At 38.9% G+C, this 22563-nt stretch overlaps 2 protein-coding genes across 35 annotated transcripts in view; one reads left to right on the top strand and one right to left on the bottom strand.

Annotated features, from left to right (window-relative positions):
• Nucleotides 1–22312, bottom strand: part of CDH13 (cadherin 13) — a 1446594-nt gene extending 1424282 nt beyond the window's left edge. For 9 of the 26 annotated variants that reach the window (XM_084957935.1, XM_084957950.1, XM_084957932.1 and 6 more), the window contains exons 1-2: nt 22019–22312; nt 6028–6128 (exon numbers count right to left, since the gene is read on the bottom strand). The gene's annotated coding sequence lies outside the window, so the exon portion shown is untranslated. Of the gene's footprint in view, nt 1–6027; nt 6129–21943 lie in introns of all 26 variants that reach the window. The other 17 variants (XM_084957934.1, XM_084957954.1, XM_084957942.1 and 14 more) reach the window with 3 other exon arrangements.
• Nucleotides 22313–22354: 42 nt separating this feature from the next.
• The window catches only part of MPHOSPH6 (M-phase phosphoprotein 6), a 44838-nt gene continuing 44629 nt past the window's right edge, over nt 22355–22563 (top strand). For all 9 annotated transcript variants that reach the window (XR_014805353.1, XR_014805351.1, XR_014805352.1 and 6 more), the window contains exon 1: nt 22355–22465. Coding sequence is in view for 1 of the 9 variants with exons in the window: in XM_021097043.2 (XP_020952702.1) it covers nt 22367–22465 (99 nt within the window). In the remaining 8 variants the exon portion in view is untranslated. The remainder of the gene's footprint in view (nt 22466–22563) is intronic.

Raw genomic sequence — 22563 nt, forward strand, 5'->3', positions numbered from 1 at the left:
GTCTCCACCTTAGAGAGGTCTTCTCTAATCATCTAAGATAGCATCTGCTCCCTATCACATCCTGAGTACCTTATTTTATTGTTCTACAGAGTTCTTGCAATTAGCTGATGTCTCATTATGTATTCTAGCTCTTACCACTGTCTGACATTGTATTATACATGCTATGAGATGTGTGTATGTCTGTCTGTATGTACATCTATCTCCTCTTGCAGACCCCAAAACCTCTATGTGAATGATGTCACTACATTATATAGTAGCCCTGACCTTTTAAAGGTCAGCTCCATGAGGACAGGGATTTTGCTGGTTTTTTTTTTGTTGTTGTTGTTGTTGTTTTTAACCTCTATAACCCTAATCTCTACATAGTACTGAAACAGACCTGTGTTCAATCAATATTTATTTCTCAATAATATTTGTCTAATTAATGAATGCCAACCAAGGAATGGTCTCAAGAAGCTCTAAGGCTCTGTCCTTAACCCTATCTAAAATATTAACTTTGAGATAAGGAGAAAGAAAATACAAGAATTGATTCTGAGTCCATGTCACCAAAATATTTGCTATTATTATTACTACCAAGTAATAGCAAATACCAACATTTGCTATTATTATTACTACCAAGTACCTACTCAGTGCTAGGTACTTAAATTATTGTGAATGCACACAACAAACCTAAGAGGTAGAAATTATTATCATCTTCATTTTGGTGTGAGAAAACTGGGTTTGGGGAAACTTAAGCCAACATCAGACAGCAGATATAGAAGGCTAGGATTAAAAACCAAGATTGTCTCACTGTAAAGTGCAAGCTTTTTCACAATACTATGATTAACACAATACTACCACTTACATAGGAAATCTACTTAAATTTGCAGCTGGCAGGAAAGCCAGTACATTAGATTTAAAAATCAAGATTTTACAAGAGTTTGACACATTTGAATGGCAGGTCAGAGTTAAAATAACATATATATTAGGTAGAGGGTAAAGTACCATACACCAATCTTAAGAATCAAATGCATAGGCACATGGTGTGGGGAGAAAGTAATAGGGGAGGTACCCATTAATTTGAAAGGGACAAAGAGGTATCCATTAACCACAAGCTCAGTACAAATCAAAATTAAGGTGCAGTTGTCCAATGAACTAAAATTATATTAAACTGTATTATCAAAGACCTTCAACAGGGAGAAGGGATTCAGTTCTATTCTTCAGAAGCTCGATCAGGAAAACTACAGCCAAAATAGAGTGTTAAGGCCCCTAGAACAGTGAAAATCTCATTATAAGCAAAAGGATTAAAGGGCTTCATGATGCTTGGCCTGGGAGAGGAGACTCATGGGGATAAAGTAGCCACCTGCCCATCTGAAGGACCATCCCAACAAACAGAAGACAGTCTGCTGATCCTGATGAAATACGTTTGGCAAGAGATATAAAACTTATTAACAATTAGCTGTCTTCTGAGCTATGAACCCCCAGTCTATCAGAGGAGATATTCAAGCAGAGGCTGGCTACATGACAGCCTGGCCCAGATATTTTAGTATCTACCCAAAGCGGTGTGAACTTTAGTTGATTTTGTGTTTCTTTGTTATATCACCCCCTACTTACAGTAACATTATTTTCTGAACTCCAAACCAAGACCTGTGGTCCTAAAAGACTTTTGTGTTGCTTCTGGGTTTGAAACAGTCCAGCAGATATACTATCAGAATCAAAATTTTGAGTTTGAGACAAAGACTGAAATAAGGAAAATATTTGAAATTGGGATTTTCCCAGAAAAGCAAATTTATAAAATCACTCTAGGGGAAGGCATTTTCTCTTTGAGTACTTTTTTTTTTTTTTTTTTTTTTTTTTTTTTGCTTTTTTGGGCTGCACTAGTGGCACATGGAAATTTCCCAGGTTAGAGGTTGAATCAGAGCTACAGCTGCTAGCTACACCTCAGCCACAGCAACACTAGATTCGAGCTGCATCTGAGACCTACACCACAGCTCACAGCAATGCCAGATCCTTAACCTATTGCACGAAGCCAGGGATTGAACCTGCATCTCCATGGATACTAGTTGGGTTTGTAACCCTCTGAGCCATAATGGGAACTCCTGAGTACTAAACTTTTAAACAAATATACAGAAACTTTGGGATAGAGTTCACTCAATTTTTTTTTTTCTATCGAAGCAAGTTTTCTTTAAAAATGGCCTCTTCTTCCAAAGCTGAGAACTAAAATATAAGTAACTATTTCAATTCATTTAGGTTGAGAAAATCATAAAGGCCTTGGAAAAGCTTCTTGGGGCATAGTAAAACTCCAAGCCCTCCTAATCCTTCCCTGATGATAGCACTTCCACCTTTGTGAGCCTGCTCTAGTTTGTGCAGCTTATCAAGTCCCAATCTAACTTGGTTCCTCCAGCTTGGACCAAGAGTGCCTCCCCACCAACTGCCTACCCTGGGATTCCTGCACCAAGAGGTGTGTGCAGCATAAGAACCCTCACCCGCACTCTTGGCCAAATCTGAACTCTCTCCTTCACCCACAAGGATCAATCAGACTAATTAAGACAGTGCAATTCCAGATACCATACAGAGGGCCTGGTATCAGCTGTTCTCTATTAGACACAATGTTCTTTTCAATAGACTACTTTGTTTCACACTGACAGTCATTTTTCACCCTGCATGGCAAAATTTCAAAGCCAAGAATCCTGTATTACACAGTAAACAAACAAAATTAGACTCAAAATTGCTTTTTTTGATTTTGATATATTAATCAGCTTCCAGGAAAGCTTCTAAACATTTTCAATTACATCAAAAACAGGCTGGCAACATTTTCCAACTTCGGAGGGAAAAAAAAAAAACAAAACACTGGCTTAAAGGTTTGTTTTCTATCCCATGGATACTCTATATTACATATTTGCAACTGTTTCTGTTCTAGGACAGACTGATTAATAGCATCAGTACTAAAAACCCAAGTACTTCCACAGACAGGGAAAAAAGTATTTCCTTCTGTGATCTTCATTAACCAAGGCAGATATATCTATTTTGGTACATTTGCTTCTTCCTTCAGCTGCAGTTTTGAGTACCTGAATCTCTTTGAGACTATAGGCTTCACTGTTGCCATTAAATGATAATTGTACGTCAGGTGTGGAATCTAGAGATCAAGGCAAATAATGGATCAAATGAAACCAGGAGAAAGAGAAGTCCTGAGGCCCCAAAGACCTGGTCTCCATGCTATACATTACATCTTACTTGACTGGGCAGGAAAATTGGCATCTAAACTAACAATAAAGAGAGCCTGAAAAACAAAACAGGAAGTAAGATAGAGTCCACTGAGATGTATAAAAGAAAATGTATATTGGACAATTATGTGCTTAATAGACTAGATGATGACAGTAGTAGCTAAAGTACTTAAGTTATGTGTGGTTACCTTTCTTTAAATTTCTTTTTTATATGTTTTCATTTGTCTGTTTTTGTCTTTAGTCTCTTTAGGGCTGCACCAGTGGCATATAGAGGTTCCCAGGCTAGGGGTTGAATTGGACCTGCAGCTGCTGGCCTACACCACAGCCACAACAATATGGGATCCAAGCCACGTCTTTGACCTACACCACAGCTCATGGCAACACCAGATCCTTAACCCACTGGGTAAGGCCAGGGATTGAACCCAAGTCATGGATACTAGTCAGATTGGTTAACCACTGAGCCATAACAGAAACTCCTGTGTTACCTTTTTTAAGAAGTGGAAATCATAGGAAGAATGCTACCAAGACAGCTAAAATGTTTAGACATCCTTCCCTAAAGGTATTTCTTAAGAAAAAAAGTTTAAGACCACTCCCGCTAATTGTGAAAGTTTTTTGTAACCTTTAAGGAAGTATCTTACCTACTAGTTAAAACTGGCAAGTTATCAGGATTTACTGAATCCCTGCATTTTTTAGTGTTGTTCATGTGCAAGAATACAACAGAATCAGATACCAAATATCTGTTCTAAAAAGGGGCTTATGTTACAGAGTAGAAACTGGACCAAAAACACTTGTAAAATATGTAAGAATGCTCTGAAATATGCAAATGAATGTTATCCATTACAGAAATAGAGGAGGCTTTATGTGTCACTACATTGGAATTTCACCTCCCTTACTGAAGTCAAACACAGAACTTGAAAGTCTTCAGCACTTGAAGAAGTTTCTCTCAAAGGACAGAGGGGCTGACCTAGTGACCACTTTGTCTGTGCAGTTTTCTTGGCATTCCTTAATACAAATCAGACATACGAAAATTTTCAAAAAGACTTTATTATTTCACTTTGTGTAGGATGCAACAAAAAGCCGTCAAACTTAGAGATTCTAACACAGCAGCTACATAAACCTTTGGGCCTCCAAAAATATTCACATTCTTATTTCCCAAAAGAGCTAGTGAGTCAACACTAATCTGAGGTTGTGGGCCTCATGAATGTCATCAAAGACAGATTTTTTACTGCCTGTTCCAGTATACTCCAAAATCAGAGATGTCTCTCATCTCTAGCATTAACTGTACTTTAATTCTTTATATCAAGATGGAGAGAGTATTTCAGGATGCCAGAAGATACTCACATGCTTTTTACTTCCTGTCAAATGATTTCAAATGATTTCCTGCCAAACAATATCTCAATATTATCCATACCACTTTCACCATTCTGCCTAAAAGTGAAAAAAATCTAATCACCCAAAGCTGGCAATGCTCAATTAGAGAGTGAAGCAGAGAAGGAAAAGATGTTTCACCCCTACAGGTGAGTTTCTGTAAGGACTGAATTGAGGAAGGTTTCCCACAAAGTAGACCAAGTCCTGAAAAAGGTTTTACTTGGACAGAAATTGGAAACACACAGTGACATCCTTCACATATTTGTTTGGCCTTACATGGAAGGGAAAAGAAGAGTTTCTTCCCAGTCTCTACAAACATACCTACTAAAAAGTGCTGACAAGCAAATGTTCTCAATTAATAGGCTTTAAGCAGATGCAGATTATTTCTTAAGCTTTATGCAGATGTTTCTTTTTTATCTCATTGAAAACATATAGAAGCCTAACTAGAAAAGGGAATAGGAGTTTAGTTCTTTGATTAAGAATGATGATCATAATCTATTAGTCTATTTAACAAAGAAATAAGAAATCACTACACAGCAATGCCAAGGATCCAGGTTTCACCTGGGGACTTTCCTAAGGGTCTCTCTGAATAGGTCCCATGCCCCATCTGTGCAGCTCACTCACAGTTTGCTTTGCTGAGATGACTGATAAAATACATGAAAACACACTGTCACCCTTAACTGAAACCCCCATCGTCTTCACCCGTGGTCTGGAGGCTAATGGGTCCAGTAAGAAATGTCTTGATTAAACCACCTTAAGAGTTACTCACATAGTACAGGAGGATGCTATTCTGTCAGTAACTACAACAGTAAGAGTGTGTAAAGGGAGGAGCCAAAATGAAGAGTCTTATTCAGGAATGAAATTAATTGAGGAAGATTTCCCAAAGGTGGTAAGAACTCCCTATAGACGTGATCATTATCCAACTGTATTTATTTTATAAGGCTCCTATAAATTGCAATGCTGGTGATTTACATTAATCAATTATGTATAATAGTCATCCAGCAGAAAAATTAAATATATCTGAGATATATGTCAAGTTATTTTTTGTTTCATGTATCACAACACTAATCCCAATTCAGGTATTTCAGGCTTCTCAATCTACAGTTGCTAGTGCATGATTCTGTGCTTAAGACTTTTTTAAAAAAGGAGAAAAGTTAACTTTAAGATATCTAAATTAAGCATTTTGTTATGAAAACAGTATGTCAGTTCAAAGGATATGGCCATGTTCATGTAACAAAAGGTCTACATCATTCCTTACACTGACTGAAGTAATCTCACATTCAGGATGGCCCTGGAATGATGGTAACCAAAGAAAGTTAAGAGAGGAAAGGAAACTGCAGCAAAAATGGGTCCCCATGAGGTTAATAATTTTATAATTTAATATCCACATGATTATGCCTAAAACACTAACTCGAGGTATAAAGAAATGTCACTGGTTAATACAAATATAAATACTTACAATTATCTAGAGGTCAATGGCAAGTGAAACTACAGAAGTGGTCTGTGCTATGTATGCCTGGTCCTGCTGAGCCATTTTCCCACTTGAGTTCATTCTGGCAACTACAATCAAAGAATACATAGATATCAGAATTATACTTACATGACTTTACACTGTATCAGTTAGCATTTTTACACTGAAAATAGTAGATGACTGACTAAAATTGGCTCAAACAATGACTTTCATTATTTCACAAAACAAGAAGTCCAAAGATAGAGTAGCTCCAGGGTGAGTTCAGTGGGTAATTCACCAACATCAAGAAGGCCCCAGGAGTTCCTGCCTTGGCTCAGCCAGCTAAGAACTCAACTAGTATCCATGACAATGCAGGTTTGACCCCTGGCCTTGCTGAGTGGGTTAGGAATCCGGCACTGTAGCAAGCTGCTGTGTAGGTCACAGATTTTGCTCAGCTCCAGCACTGCTGCACCTGTAGCGTAGACCAGCAGCTGCAGCTCTGATTCAAGCCCTAACCTGAGAACATCCATATGCCATAGGTGAGGCCCTAAAAAAAAGAAAAAAGAAAAAGAAAAAAGAGAGAGAGAGAGGGAGAAAAGACCCAGGCCCTTTCTATCTGTCTACTCTGCCAATGTAAGCATGTTGGCTTGTCCCCTGAGGCTGGTCCTTCTCAAGTTCCTAAAACACCTTTTGCAATTCCAGGAACCCTATAAAGATGACAACCATCAAAGGCATACGTGCTTCCTTCTATGTGTAACTTTTATCCAGAAGCACCCTCCTCCCCAAAGGCTCCACTCTCAGCATGCATTGGCCAAAAGTACATCACAAACCCACGTCTAACCCCATGTAATAATTAGAATCAGAATATTTGGTTTAGACTACTCAAAGCTGAGGGGAATTCCAACTTCCCCTAACACACATGGTCACCCAATATTTGAGGCAAAGTAGGATCTTACTAGCAAGAAACAAGGTTACTGAGATAGGCAGCCTAAAGTGTCTCCCACAAACAGCTAATAAGAATAGAAATTGATCTTAACTCACTACACATGGCTAAAGCATAGAGCTAACACCAACAGTTTAACTGGTGGACAGTATCAAAGATATAAGATTAACCATTTTTACTATAGCAGTAGGTCTTCATAAAAAGCTGCAAACACATGAATCTCTCTTTAAAAGGCAGTTAAGTGATTATAATTGAAGAACAAACCATTGCTAAATCCATACTATCTACATGAACTTAAAACAGATATTTCCTTTTTTATTGAAAAATCAAGGACTCTCTTTACTGGAAATTTCAGTTCCAAAGAACTTCCTGTAACAGTTTCACATTCCAGATGTGCATTTGTAATAAGTTTGGGTTGGTTAGTTGGGCTCATTTTATCTAATGAGCCAATAAAGTGGTCAATTGTTTATATAAATTAGGAATTGTGGGTGCATTAAAAAGTACTTTATAATACAAAGTACTATCAGAATATACTTAAACACATCATTTAATTTTTTCATTTATTTCCAAATTCTTCATTTATTACATGGCCATCTCTCACATGGAAAAAAAGTTATGATACTTGTGAAATATATGTTCTTTTCTAAAAGATTTAATCAATTCTAATGAGAAATAACACTAATAAAATATTTTAAAGCTATACTAAATGTATTTAAGGGATGTCAGAAGTGACAAAGAAGCACAACTATAATGCAATCAACTGAGAGGTAAGAATCACACATTCTAACAGCATTTATTCAGTACTCACTATGTACCAGGAACTGGCTAAATGTTTAACTCATACTCATTTATGCAATCTTAATCACAGCCCTACAAACTATGTACTATTATTATCCCATTTTCAAAGGTGGAAACTGAGGCACAGAGAGGTGACAGAACTGGCACAAGGTCACACAGCTGCTAAGTGGCAGAAGCAGACTATGGGACTTCAGAGCCAAAACACTTAACCATGGTTCAATATGACCTCTCTAGTTCTAGAATTGCCACTAGTTGCTTAACTTTGTTGGAGCTGCAGTTTCCTAAATAAGTTAAAGAGGTGAGTAGAGATCTTTAAGAGAATTTCCAGCCCTGACACTTAAAATACCATGAAAGCCATGACCTTACAGAATCTTCCTTCGCCAAATGCTTTATATTACAGTTACATTAATCACAAAATCAGATACCCATGTCTAGACACTCACTTTCTAGCAACAACTGCAAGATAATCCAGAGTAAGACATAAGTAAAAAGCCAACCATGGTGTTTAAGTCACAAGAAAAATACATCTTGGAGGAATAAAGTTGCAGTTGGCCAGACCTAAATTTATGAATTGCCCCAGACACTCATGTTAAACCCACTTAGAGGGCAGGTTACAGAACTGGGTTTCCTACAGTGTGGCTTCTGAATTAACTAAAGATCTTTCAAAGCATGTACAACATTTCTTGACACTAAGCAGTGGAAAACTCTTCCCCCTTCAGAACAAAAAATCCTCCTCCTGTCTGGACTTTTTAAAGGAGTGAGAATTGAATTATTTTAAACCATCTCACCAAACATAATTATAAGTATTTGTAAGATTCCTCAAAATATGTTTCAAGTATCCAGAGACACAGGGTAGAGCCACACATGTGCAGAAGAATGAATGTTAAACTTATTTCACCAAACACTGTGAACTGCCCACTAGAATGACCTACTATTCAGCTTATCTGAAGAGTGAAATTTTAAATCTAAATGATTAAAGTCTTGTATCTTACTTTGATAAACAAAACAAGCTGGATTGGACAGTATTTTCCTGCAGTGTGTGAAGTAGTTCATACATGCTGTACTTTTTCACTGTGTGTAAAGAGGGACATCAAGTGGTCTAAGTTCTGGAAGACTGTCTGCCAGGGGTTTTTTCTCAAAATCCATGAAGCTCCCATGGCCCCCTGACAGGATGGATAGAGCCAAGGAGTACAAAGGATAGAGAATTTCAAAACACTCATCTTAAAAAAACCGCTTGAGTAATTTCAGCAAATTTTTCTAAGGATCAGTTTTCTTTACGTTAGAGTCTTCTTTAGGGTACTCAATAATGTCTTAAGTATCACCAGGAGGTAAGTGATACAATAATGCTTTGAATATAAAAATAATTTAAGTATCAGAGTATGTGTTTGTAGGTACTTTGTTATATAGGCTATTTTGTTTTCCTATTGCATTTTTTATGTTAAATAATAAAGTTAATATATTATTCCTGAATGACAGCAACAAAATGACGTGAAAACACCCAAAGCATTGTGAAGGTCAAGGTAAAGTTGTGAAACATAAATGAGCTACATTACACAAGGACCAATCCACAACAACGTTTTTAAAAAGATAGTTATAGCTTGTTTACATCTGTGACCTGAAATGTATCCCAAATAAAAATGCTAGGCACTTCTATTCCCATACACTTGTAATCTCTTTGTCCTATGCTTATGGAATAGGTAAATAAAGAAGAGCTTTATGACAAGAACCACCTGCCTGTTATTTAAATTTTTCTCATATCAGAAAAGCATGAAATTTTGGGGGGATTGTTCCTCCCCTTAGTCCTTCAGGCCAGTCAGATTCTATAGACAAGGGGGAAAATGAGAAGAATTACTCCTGTGTCTTGTCTGAGCTACTAGAGTCTATAGTAAAAGAAAAGAAAATGCAGTAAAATAGTTAAAGCTAATGTGGACATTAAGCAATAAAAGAGTCAAAAGAAGTATGAACTGAAATAACAAAACTCATTCTATAACAGTGAGACCTTCAGATCCAAGTGAAGTGGAATGAGTGTGATGTATGAACAGGGCAGTCCCAGCACCTCACTTCGAAGCCTGGTCAACCTCTACCAAACTCTGGCAAGCTATTTAACTGCTCCATACCATGTTTCTTAGTCTATAAAATGGGAGTACCCACCTGTAAGGGTTAGGGTGAGAAACAAGTAATCAGATTGAATGCATCTGTCAAAGTGTCTGGCACATGGCTAACACTGTATGCATGGCCAGCTGCTACTCTCAGGAGTAAGATTATCCAACTGAGGGACAATATTTGGACAGGACATCCTGATCTGAGAATGTTTCTCACTCTGACATCATTTAAGTTCTTCCTTTCATGAATTATTTTTGGAAAGACTTATTCCAAAAGTAATACACATATATTTTATAAAATTAAAAATACTAAAGAACAAGTTAAAAGTGAGAGTCCTATATCCGTCTCCAATAACAACTGTGATTATTCTTACTTTAAAAGTAACAACTGTTCTTGCTTTGAGGTATGTTTCTATTCTTTTATATGTTTAAACAGAAATATATGTCATTTTTATAATCTTTTAAAATAGAAATTGAATGTTATAAAAATTATTCTATTTTTTTCACTTAACATATCCACAATATTCTTCAGTATACATTAGTACGTGAAAATTTATGCCATTGACATTATTTATTTATTTATTTATTTATTTTTAGGGCCACACCTGCAGCATGTGGAAGTTCCCAGGCTAGGGATCGAATCAGAGCTGCAGCTGCCAGTCTACACCACAGTCACAGCAATGCAGAATCCAAACCGCATCTGCAACCTACACCACAGCCTGTAGTAGCCTGTGGCCAGGAATCAAACCTACATCCTCATGATACTAGTTGGGTTCTTAACCCATTGAGCCACAACAGGAACTCCTATTGACATAAATTCAATATTAAATTTTAAATAAGGAGACAAGATAAATGATGAGAATAAGAATATAAAGTGTTCTTTCATCATTAACTTTTAAGAGTGACAATAGCACTGTGAAAAATTGTGATTATACTAATTTTTTAAGTCCTTTACCATTTCAAGATATCCACTGCAATATTTACGGATAAATTATATGACGGCTGGGATTGGCTTCAAAATAACTGGAAGAGGAAAGGAGAGAAGGAGACTGAGGGGACAAAAATAAAACAAAACAGGCAATGGGCTCATACTTAAACTGGTTGGTAAGTATACGAGTGCCAATTAGACTTATCTTTGTACTTTTGAATATTTTTTAAATTTTCCATATTAAAAAAAATCTTAACATTTTCTATCCTTAAAATTTTAGCTACTAAATTCCAAACAGCTATGCATTTAACTTACAGCAATTAATTTCTGATAACTTAATCAACAAAACTAATGGTTCCCAACACCCACTCCTAAGCAACACAAATAAAAAACAACTTAGCTTCCTCATAGTTTGAATGTTGCTATAAAGATCCAAATACAATAACCAGCTCAGAAAAGCAATGATCACTAATGTTAAAGGAGTATTTATCATAACTGTAAATTATAAACTACTGTTGCTTTTTAGAGTTAATGAAGAACTGCTTTCCTTTTTCTCTTGTATTGAAATTATAGCAGCTGGATGAAAAAAGAAAAACAGTTCTTTAGTCTATGTACACCCCAAAAAAATAAAGAAGATAATGTTGTGTGCTCTGTTCACGCAGATAAAAGGACACACACCACCTGGAGTGCACTCATCAAAACTGCCCCCCTGAAGCCAGGAGAAAACATCTGCATACCACCAGGTAAAATAAATTTTTGAATCCTTGGTTTTTCTTTTGCTCTATGTACACCTCAATAGTTCCAAGAATGCACCAAAAGCCTTAATATCTTAAAGGGCACAGAACATAAGCTGCTTGGGTTCTACAGTTCTTCCTGACTCTTGTAAATAAATGTCTGCACTCACTGAAGAGGTATGTCCATGTGGACTAGAGGTAGATGGGAGAGCTGGACTACCTTCTACAACAGCAAAAGGGAAGAGAAAAGGTTTCTCAATATTGGAAAGAGGTCAAGATTCAGAAACTCCAGGGAGACACAGAACATTGCAAGACAAGTGGGTATCTGTGTAGTGCACCCAGAGAGGTTGAGTGCTTGGCCCTCAGTCCTTTCAGTGATTCCTGAACACCAAGCAGGGACCGGAAATGGTGGAGCAGCAGAATCCCACAGGACCAAGACAGCTGGCCAATGGCCATCTTCATATTATCCAGGGAAATCCAATGATCAATAACCAGAGCCATGATCTTCACTATGGTTTGGCCTCGTTCAAGATCCTGAATCTTTGCACAATGTTTGGGACAGGAGAGCACTAATAAGTATTTAAATTTAATTCCTGCCAGCCCAGAAGTATGATGAAATTTTACTTAGATTTGGTTTTAAGAGAATTTTTTAAAAATAAATAAATATATGCAATAGTTTTTACAGATCTAGGTTCATTTTTTTTTTAATTCACAGGGACAACTCCATTTAAAAAGCATCCAAAAGCAACCTGCATCCACACTGTAATAATAACCATCTTTCGCATCTGCATAACTGTATATTTGGTAAGGTGTTTTCATGTATGTTGTTATCTTATTTGATCTTCACAGAGTTAAGAGGGTTCAGAGGCTCTTGAGTGATTGAGAGTAAATGGGCAGGAGCCTCTCCCCCCTCCTCTTTCTTTCTCTCTCTCTCATTAGGAACAAGAGGAAAAATTTATTCAACTCTCCCTTTAAAAATATCTGCTCAAAGTTGTCACTTGTCAGATGAATTTCATATAACTCAATGCCATGGATGAACTGACTGCTTAAGGGGTTGCAATTTAGGCTGCCACCTAATGGTGGTAGTAAGTCATGGACAAACTTTTTCATAAACCAGAAAAACAAGAACAAAACAAAGAAACAGACAAAAACTATTTAAGAAAGAAGAGATTATGACATTTTTGCAATACCTTCTTAATATCAGAAACAGATACATTTCTTAAAACAACTCAACATACATAAAATTTATTTAAAGAGTATTTTTCTATTGCAAACTTTTAAAGCCAAGGATTTTAAAGAAGTTTCTTCTGAGGAATGGGGAGCTGGTGACCTGAAGCAGGTAAGATTTTCATTTCTCTACTTAGTACAATTCTATATTTTTGTATTGGATACAATAAAATATATTATTTTGTAATACACTGTAATTTGAAAAATGGAATTTTTTAATCAAAGGAATCTAATATCTACTTGAGTCTTTTCTTCTATCATCAAACTGTATTGCTTGTTCTCTTTTCCTTTTATACCTTACAGGACTTCAAAAAGAAAACCCTCATTTCTTTCTTTTAATTGTTCAGTTTTGTCAGGACAAACCCTGCCCTGGCTTGTCCATGTCTTCTAGGCCAGGAATTTCCAACTGTGGCAAGAACACCAAAGAAGGACTCAGAACCAGCAACAGAATTAAAATTTCACCATCAACCTACACTACCTGCCATTGATTTTTCACAGCAAACAGGTAGTAATCTAAGAGAGCAGAGGTTTTGCTTGTTTGTTTCTATCATAAAGTTGTAACAGGAAAAAATTCTCCAAAGGCAAAATGTATTGTAATGTCTACAAAACTGACTACAAATAATAAATATGAGGATAGCTACAAATACATAACTGTCCTGTAAGAACAATCATGGACTTTTTATTTCTATAATGGCAGCACTCACATACTTAAGAGTGGTAGAGGGGTATAAAACAGTAAAAGCCACTGATTTGGTTTGGTTCAAAGTCTCAGCAGCCTCCTTTTCCACTACTGGCTTTGACTCATATGTAAGTTTTCTTTCTAAGTGCTTGTCTGTTGTAGGTAAGGAGAAAACCATTTGATCTCTCCAGCCCTCTGATTTTAACTTTTCTTTTGTTCCTCCTTATTATTAGTAAACACACAGTTTCTCCTTGAAGAAAATAAACATCCATTTTAGCTGTGTCTTGACTTCCACAACCATAACATGTTCCCCCTAACAATTCATTTGTTCTTCTTTCCGAGAACCTCCTCCATTCCTCACAAACCTCTTCCAGGTTTAGACATGGTAGCTTCATTTGCATAAATTGATCATATTTTTTAATTTTTTCTCTTCACAATCCCCATAGCAACTGGCTTCTTTAGAAACTTCCACAGAAAGTCCAAAGATATCATATCTTTTAACTGAACAGAACATTTTGAATAGAATTAGTACAGGAAAATAAGCTGGTTTCATTACCACATCTTTGGCCTTTCATTTTTCTTTCTTTTGTAAAATAAAAAAAAATTAAATGTCAATTCCACTAGATAAAATTGGTTATGGATTCTGGGGCTTATAAGTTATTAAAGAATGTGAATAATTTTAAAAGATGCTGTCTCACCCATTTTAAAGAGCAGTTTTTCACTTATTAATTCAGTAAGTATTTATCGAGTAAACTAAGAACCGCTTGAAGCTGTGAAAGATTCAGGTAACGATAAAACTCAGAACTGCCCTCCTGCACTAGCAGTCATACTAGGTGACAATAAAAAGCAGTGTATAATTAAACACTGAAACTGTAAAACAGCTCTATCAGCATTCAGCAAAAAAGGAAATCATCATTTTTGGTTGCTGTAAGAGGAAAACGAAATTTGAATTGGGTTCTGAGAGATAGGCAGGATTTGAAAAGCTGAAAAAAGAGAAAACATTATTCCAGGCATCATTCCAGAAATAGAAGGCAGTATGAATATTCAAATGGAGGGTAAATATGGAATGTTTGGAGGCATGGTGAATAGATCAGTTTGGCTAGAGGAGACTCTAATGAGGCACCCAGGACAAGGCTAAAAAGCTGTGAGATAAGCTACTATGGAAAACATTTTGGAGGTTTCTCAAAAAACCAAAAATAGAACTATTATATGATCTGGCATTTCCACCTCTGGGTATTTATCTGGGGAAAATATAATTCAAAAAGATACTTGTATCCTTTTGTTCACTGCAGCATTATTTACAATAGCCAACATGTACAAGCAACCTATTGATTCTCCTAATCCATGAGCACAATATCTCTTTCCATTCATTTGTGCTGTCTTCACAGTCTTTCATCAATGTCTTACAGTTTTCAGAGTACAGGTCCACTTCTTTGGTTAAATTTATTCCTAAGTATTTTTTCTTTTAGATGCAATTGTAAATAGGACTGTTTTTTTTTTTTCATTTCTCTTTCTCATAGTTTGTTATTTGCCTGTAAAAACCCAAATGATTTCTGTATGTTAAGTTTATATCCTGCAACTGTACTGAATTCATTTATTACTTCTTTTAGCAGTCAGAGCAATCTTAACACAATCCTACTGTGGTGTTTTTTTGGTTTTTTGGGGGCTTTTTTGTGCTTTTTAGGGCCATAGCCTCGGCATATGGCAGTTCCCAGGCTAGGGGTCGAACTGGAGTTGCTGCTGCTGGCTTGCACCACAGCCACAGCAACATCAGATCCGAGCCAGGTCTGCGACCTATACCACAGCTCACGGCAATGCTGAATCCTTAACCCACTGAGTGAGGCCAGGGATCGAACCCACAACTTCATGGTTCCTAGTCAGATTCGTTTCTGTTGCACCACGATAGGAACTCCCAATTTTGAAATGATGCCATTCTCCTACTTAAAACAGTTTAATAGTTTCACAGCAACTTTAAAAATCCTACCCTCTTGAATTTCAATTGGCACGACCACTATGGAAAACAGTATGCAGGTACCTCAGAAAACCAAATATAGAACTACCATATGACTCAGCAATCCCACTCTTGGGCATATATCCAGACAAAGCTTTCCTTGAAAAAGACATATGCACCTGTATGTTCATTACAGCACTCTTCACAATAGCCAAGACATGGCAACAACCTAAATGTCCATTGACAGATGAATGGATTAAGAAAATGTGGTATATACGCACAATGGAATGATACTCAGCCATAAAAAAGAACAAAATAATGCTATTTGCAGCAACATGGATGGAATTACAGACTCTCATACTAAGTAAGTCAGAAAGACATATCATATGGTATCACTTATATCTGGAATCTAATATACAGCACAAATGAACCTTTCCACAGAAAGAAACTCATAGACTTGGAGAAGAGACTTATGGTTGCCAAAGGGGAGGGAGTGGGATGGACTGGGATGCAAACCACTGCATTAGGGGTGGATAAGCAACAAGATCCTGCTGTATAGCACAGGGAACTATATCCAGTCACTTGTGATGGAACATGATATGATGGAAGATAATCCAAGAAAAAGAATATATCCATATAATATGACTGGGTCACTGCTATACAATAGAAATTGAAAGAACACTGTAAATTAACTATAATGGAAAAAATAAAATCATAAAAAAATAAATACATAAAATAAAAATCCTACCCACTTAACATACGGTCTTTAGGATCTGGCCCTAACTTGCCTGTCCAGACGTGTCACTTACACAATAGATATCATTCAAACACCTTTCCAATTGAAACACTCCTTCGTTCCTCCTGCCCCTTTCCCTTTTTCGCTGGCATACTCTTAACTCATCCTGAGGTCTCATTTTAGGTGTCACTTCCCCAAGTCTCTCCAAGGTCCTCAAATCTAGATTAGGTTCCCTGCCAGTAAGTCTTACCTCTACAACAGCATTTAAGACCTGTTTCCTTGTCTGTGGCATACTATCAGGGGAAGGGTAGTTTCCCATCACTGACCAAAGGGCTAGGAACATAAGAGGTTCTTAAAAATATGTGTTAAAGAATGAAAAAGGCAGAAGGCAGAAAAACCAGGAGTTTGACTCTTAGTCATAAAGTAACAAGATTTAGCCAGAGATAGACTCATGGCAACAAAAAGAAAGTATGAAAGGAGTTATGATAAAAAGAAAGCTGAATGGAAAGTTCACACACCTAAATTCTGACTGAGTTAAAGCAATGTGCTTAATAGAAGTGGGAGATGCATATAGCTCAGTAGTTGCCAAATACTGATGGGATTATCAGAATCATCCAGGAATCAGGAACAATTCTTGCTTTTGATGTGTTTAATTTCCTCTGGTCATTCTGTCATAACCACTGACTAATGTTTAGGAATTACTTACCTGGATGGTCTGTAAGGCCAATTCCAGCACTAAGTTCTGATTTAACCAAGATAACCACAAACAACTGATAGAACCTGATAAGTAACTGAATATAAGGTCAGAAGGGATGTATTACACTGCTTACATTTTTAGACTGGTTGACCTAGAGTCACAATCTGCATATAACAGTCAATAAATACTTGTTTACCATATGAAATGAGGGAGCAATAAAAGGGAGCACATTTTGTCTTGCTGGATGTGAGGTTTCCCAAATGCTGCTCTTTATGTGTCCTCCGTGGCTGTGTCAACAGAACTCTGTTCTTTCCTTAGATACCTGACCTTGGCACTGTTCTTCCAGCTATAATTATCCTCTTCTTTGTGTCATAAAAATCAGTTTCTCAGAGTTCCTGTCCTGGCTCAGCGGAAATGAATCTGACTAGTATCCATGAGGATGCAGGTTTGATTCCTGGCCTCGCTCAGTGGGTTAAGGATCCGGTGTTGCCATGAGCTGTGTTGTAGGTCGCAGATGCGGCTCAAATCTGGCATTGCTGTGGCTGTGGTTTAGGCCAGCAGCTACAGCTCCAAGTAGACCCTCAGGCCTGGGAATCTCCATATGCTCTGGGTTCAGCCCTAAAAAGACCAAAAAAAAAAAAATCTATCTTTGAATAATTAATCTCCTTGGCGTTCCCACTGTGGCTCAGTGGGCTGCGAACCCAACTAGTACCCATGAGGATTCATGTTCCATCCCTGGCCTCCCTCAGTGGATTAAGGATCAGGTATTGCCATGAACTGAGGGGTAGGTCACAGATATGGCTCAGATCTGGCATTGCAGTGGCTGTGGCATAGGCTGGCAGCTGCAGCTCCAATTCAAACCCTAGCCTGGTAACTTTCATATGCCATGGATGCAGCACCAAAAAGCTAAAAAAAAAAAAAAAAAAAAGGCCATCATCAATTTCTGGTACTTGCAAAGTAAAAAAAATGAAAGCCAACAGATAAAGGAAAAGAAAGAAAGGAGAGAGAGAAAGAGGGGGAGAAAGAAAAAGAAGAAAAAGAAATGGAAGATATATATGTAATTTTTAAATTTGCTAGCAGCCTCATTTTAAAAAAAGAGAAACATGAAATCTTAATGCTAGGTTTTATTTATACCATTACATCCAAACTATTATTTCAACATATAACCAACACGAAAAATATTAATATTTTGAGAGTTCCCATCGTGGCTCAGCAGAAATGAATCCGACTAGTATCCATGAGGATGTGGGTTCAGTTCCTGGCCTTGCTCAGTGGGTCAGGGATCCGGCATTGCCGAGAGCTGTGGGGTAGGTCGCAGACTTGGCTCAAATCCTGCCTTGCTGCGGCTGTGGTGCAGGCCAGAAGTTGTAGCTCTGATTCTGCACCTAGCCTGGGAATTTCCATATGCTGCCAGTGCAGCCTTAAAAAGCAATTAAAAAAAAAGAAGAAGAAAAATTAATATTTTTACTTTTCTTCATATCAAGTATTTGAAATGTGGTATATATTTTATATTCACAGCCCATCTAAATGCAAACGCTAAATTTTCAAACGTTAAAGTGAAATGCAGTCCTCCAAAAACAATAAAATGTGTATAACAGAAAAATACTTCAAACTGCTAGTTTTTAAATTTAATTAAATTTAAATATTCTATTACTTAGTCACATTAGCCACATTTCAAATGCTCAGTAGCAACATATGATTAGGCTTACTGTACTAGGCTGCACAATCTCAGACATGATTAGTTATAAGAGTGAAGAGACCAAGGGGAACTTTTCTTGAGGAATCTAGCAATTGGAAGAAACTAGAGGTTTCGAGACTTCCAACAAATTCCATTAAGAAAGCATTCAGAATTGTGTTAAGACTTATAAAAAAATCTCTTGCCCCAAAACGATGTTTCCTTGGCTGTGTATCTTCTGTATACTATAATTCAATAGCATAGAGAGATCAAGGGGATATCTTCCCTGTCTGGGAGTTTAACTCCAAATTAAACTACAGGAGTTCCCATCATGGCTCAGTGGTAATGAATCCAACCAGTATCCATGAGGATGCAGGTTCAGTCTCTGGCCTCGTTCAGTGGGTTAAGGATCCGGCATTGCCATGAGCTATGGTGCACGTCACAGATGCGGTTTGGATCCCAAGTTGCCGTGGCTGTGGTGTAGGCCAGTAGCTGTAGCTCCAGTTCAACCCCTAGCCTAGAAACCTCCATATCTGTGGGAGGAGCCCTAAAAAGCCAGAAACAAACAAACAAAAACCCCTACATTACTACTCATAAATCGTTTCTAATTTAAAAATGTATAATTTTGAAGGTTGATGAATTTGACCTTTATCCCTCAGACAATAATAGTCACAGTAAATTGTGGAGAAGGAGAGTTACCACGATGAAGCAGGTGTTTTAGGAAAATGAATCAGAATCTGGTAACAACAGAGGTCCAAAGGGAAGATGTGGGACTTCTAGTATCCTTAGTTGGTGTACATTTGCTCTTACTCCTGTCAGGAACTGTTTCCCCTTGGGTTTTACAACCCAGGATGGCTATCCCTGAAGATCTAGTTCAGAGTCAGCTCTGTTTCCTGGATGCAGATGGCAGAATGGATCACTTCTTCACCTCTGCTCCCACAGAACTCCTTTCAAAATCCTGAACAGAAATCAAATTCATAGAGGCAGAAAGTAGAATAGTGATTGCCAGGGGAGGAGGGAATGGTAAGTTATTGTTCAACAGGCAGAGTTTCAGTTTTGCAAGATGAAAACTTTTGTTGGATGAATGGGAGTTAAGGTAGCACAAAACTAAATGATTGGAAAGTTTTGCCCCAGGCTGACTCCCCCCTTTCATATCTCTACTTAAATGTCACCCCCTTTTTTTTCTCTTTTTCAGCTGCACCCACAACATATAGAAGTTTCTGGGCCAGTGACCGAATCTGAGCCACAGCTGCAAGCTACACCATAGCTGCAACAAAGCTGGATCCTTAACCCACCGCACAAAGAGGCTGGGGATTAAACCCACACTGCCTGGGAAACAAGCCCATTCCTTGACCTCTACACCACAGCAGGAACTCCTTAACTGTCACACCTTTAAGAGTCCTTCCCTATTCCCGTCAAGAATGGTTTAGGTGCCAAGAATGGTTTAGGTGCATATGCTGTGCCCTCTCATGAACCCCATGCTTTTCACAAAGGGCTCTTACTACAGCTGTAATCTATAGCTACTTTTGTGTCATATTAGGTTGCTAGGGCTGCCATAACAAAAGAGTACGACCGGGTGGCTTAAACCACAAAACTTAATTTCCTCACAGTTCTAGAGGTTAGAAGTTCAAGGTGAAGGTGTAGGCAGGTTTGGTTTCTCCTGAGGCCTCTCTCCTTGGCTGTAAAATGACTGCCTTCTCACTGTTTCCTCAAATGGCCTTTCCTCCAGGCATGTGCATTCCTGGTGTCTGCCTGTGTGTTGACATTTCTTCTTATAAGGACGTCAGTCAAACTGGATTAGGACCAAGGGGCTCGTTTTAACTTAATCACCTTCTTCAGATCCTGTTTGCAAATACAGCCTCCTTCTGAGACAAAAGTCTGAGGAATTTCGGAAGAACACAATTCAACCCGCAATATGTGATTACCTCTCTTGTTTCCACTTGTAAACTCTATGACAACTCATCTCCTCATTTCAAGACCTTGACAGTTGCTATTCCCTCTTCTTCTTTTTTTTTTTTTTGTCTTTTTGCTATTTCTTTGGGCCGCTCCCGCGGCATACAGAGGTTCCTAGGCTAGGGGTCCAATCGGAGCTGTAGCCACTGGCCTACGCCAGAGCCACAGCAACTCAGGATCCGAGCCGAGTCTGCAACCTACACCACAGCTCACGGCAACGCCGGATCGTTAACCCACTGAGCAAGGGCAGGGACTGAACCCGCAACCTCATGGTTCCTAGTCGGATTTGTTAACCACTGCGCCACGACGGGAACTCCGCTATTCCCTCTTCTTACCACATTCTACCCTTCATAGAGCAAATTTTTCTCAACTTTCAAGCTTTGGCACTATCATCTGTCAAGAGCCATTCCAGATCACCATATCACTCTATCACATCATCATTTTCTTTCTGCCATGTCACTTACCATAATGTCAGCTCCAGGAAAGGGAGGCCATGTGTTTCTATACAGCATTGTAGCTGAAGAGATCAGCCCAGGGTCTCACATGCAGATGTGAATAAACAAGTTTCTATAACCACTTACATTATAATGATTTTACTTACTCCTCTCAGAAAACCTGCCAGGGCATAGCCATGCTTTTATTTAGTGTCAGTTCTTTCACCAATCTAGGCTCTAACGCTAATTAGCTGTGTAAACTCTAATAAGTCCCTTAACCTCTCTGGGCCTCAGGATCCCAAACTATATGATGACAATACTCTCTTCAGCATTCTTATGAGGATTAATAATACACATGTGGTACCTAGCATAAGAATTTGACACAGTGCCCACAATCAGCTGAAAAATTATTAGGCTGTGTTTTCCAAAGTGTAGCACCTACAAATGAAAAAAAATTTTTTTTTTTTTGTTTTTGCTTTTTAGGGCCACACCTGAGGGCATATGGAAGTCCCCAGACCAGGGGTTGAATCAGAGCTACAGGTGTCAGCCTACACCACAGCCACAGCAACGCTAGATCCGATCCACATCTTCAATCTACAGCACAGCTCACGGCAATGTCAGATCCTAAACCCAGTGAACAAGGCCAGGGATCCAAGCCACATCCTCATGGATACTAATGGGTCACAACGGGAACTCCCTAAAAACTGTCTTTAAGTGGTACACAGAGCATTACAGCTATCATTTTTGCAATATTCTTTTAATTCTTCAGATGAAAACAAGGGTATCTTCTCACACTCATAGTCCTCCTGTTTTAGAGAAAGGTCATTTAGGTTCAAAGACGCACACACTAGTTAACAGGTGAATTAAACACGTTTGTAAGGGCCATTCTGAAGCCAGACCACCTGGGTTTATCCTACCTCCCTTACTCTGGCTTTGGGCTGGTTCCGGAACCTGCCTTTACCTCAGTTTACTCAACTGCAACAAGGGGATAATGACCACTCCCTAGGATTATCGTGAATGTAAAACGAACTACTATGTGTAAAGTGATGCAGAACATAGAAAGCCCACCAGCCACGTTAGAAGCACGTGAAGGAAACGGTCCGGACCGGATGGCTGGTGCGGCAACTGTTTCAAAGGTCTCACCAGGGTGACCGGGTCGGCGCGGCAGGACAAGGTCCGTGAGGCGGGATGCGCTCAGACGGCGCGCGGGCCGAGGAGCCCAGCCAAAGCCCTCAGGGAAGGCCGACAGCAGCCGGGACTCGGGCTTCCTTCGACTGCGGCCTTTTGGGGTCTCCCTCCTGGCGTCACAACGATCTCACGCCTGCTTAGGTGTCTGTGCCTTTACCCTAAGCTGCTTCTCGAAGCGAGCGCTCGCTGAGGCGAAGCGCGAAAAGCGCGGGCAGCTTTGGAACGCGAGAAACGGGGGCGGAGCCAAGGGGCGGGAGGACACGGGCTACGTAATACGACGCCGATACGCACGCAGCCTGGCGCATGCGCGGCGAGCCAAGGGGCGGAGCGCGGCGCCGGACGGGACTCAGAATGGCGGCCGAGCGCAAGACTAAGTTGTCCAAGAACCTGCTGCGCATGAAGGTACGAGGACGCGAGAGAAGCGGGCCTGGCGGCAGGGATACCTGGTCTTCCAGACTTAGCTGGGGTGCAGGCAGCGGGCGTACGGCGAGCGCAGGGGA

The sequence above is a fragment of the Sus scrofa genome, chromosome 6, assembly GCF_054392235.1.
Source record: "Sus scrofa isolate SSC_HxYL_T2T_F1_AM1 chromosome 6, Sscrofa_HxYL_maternal_Yorkshire_Landrace_v2.0, whole genome shotgun sequence".
In the NCBI taxonomy this organism is placed as follows: Eukaryota; Metazoa; Chordata; class Mammalia; order Artiodactyla; family Suidae; genus Sus; species Sus scrofa.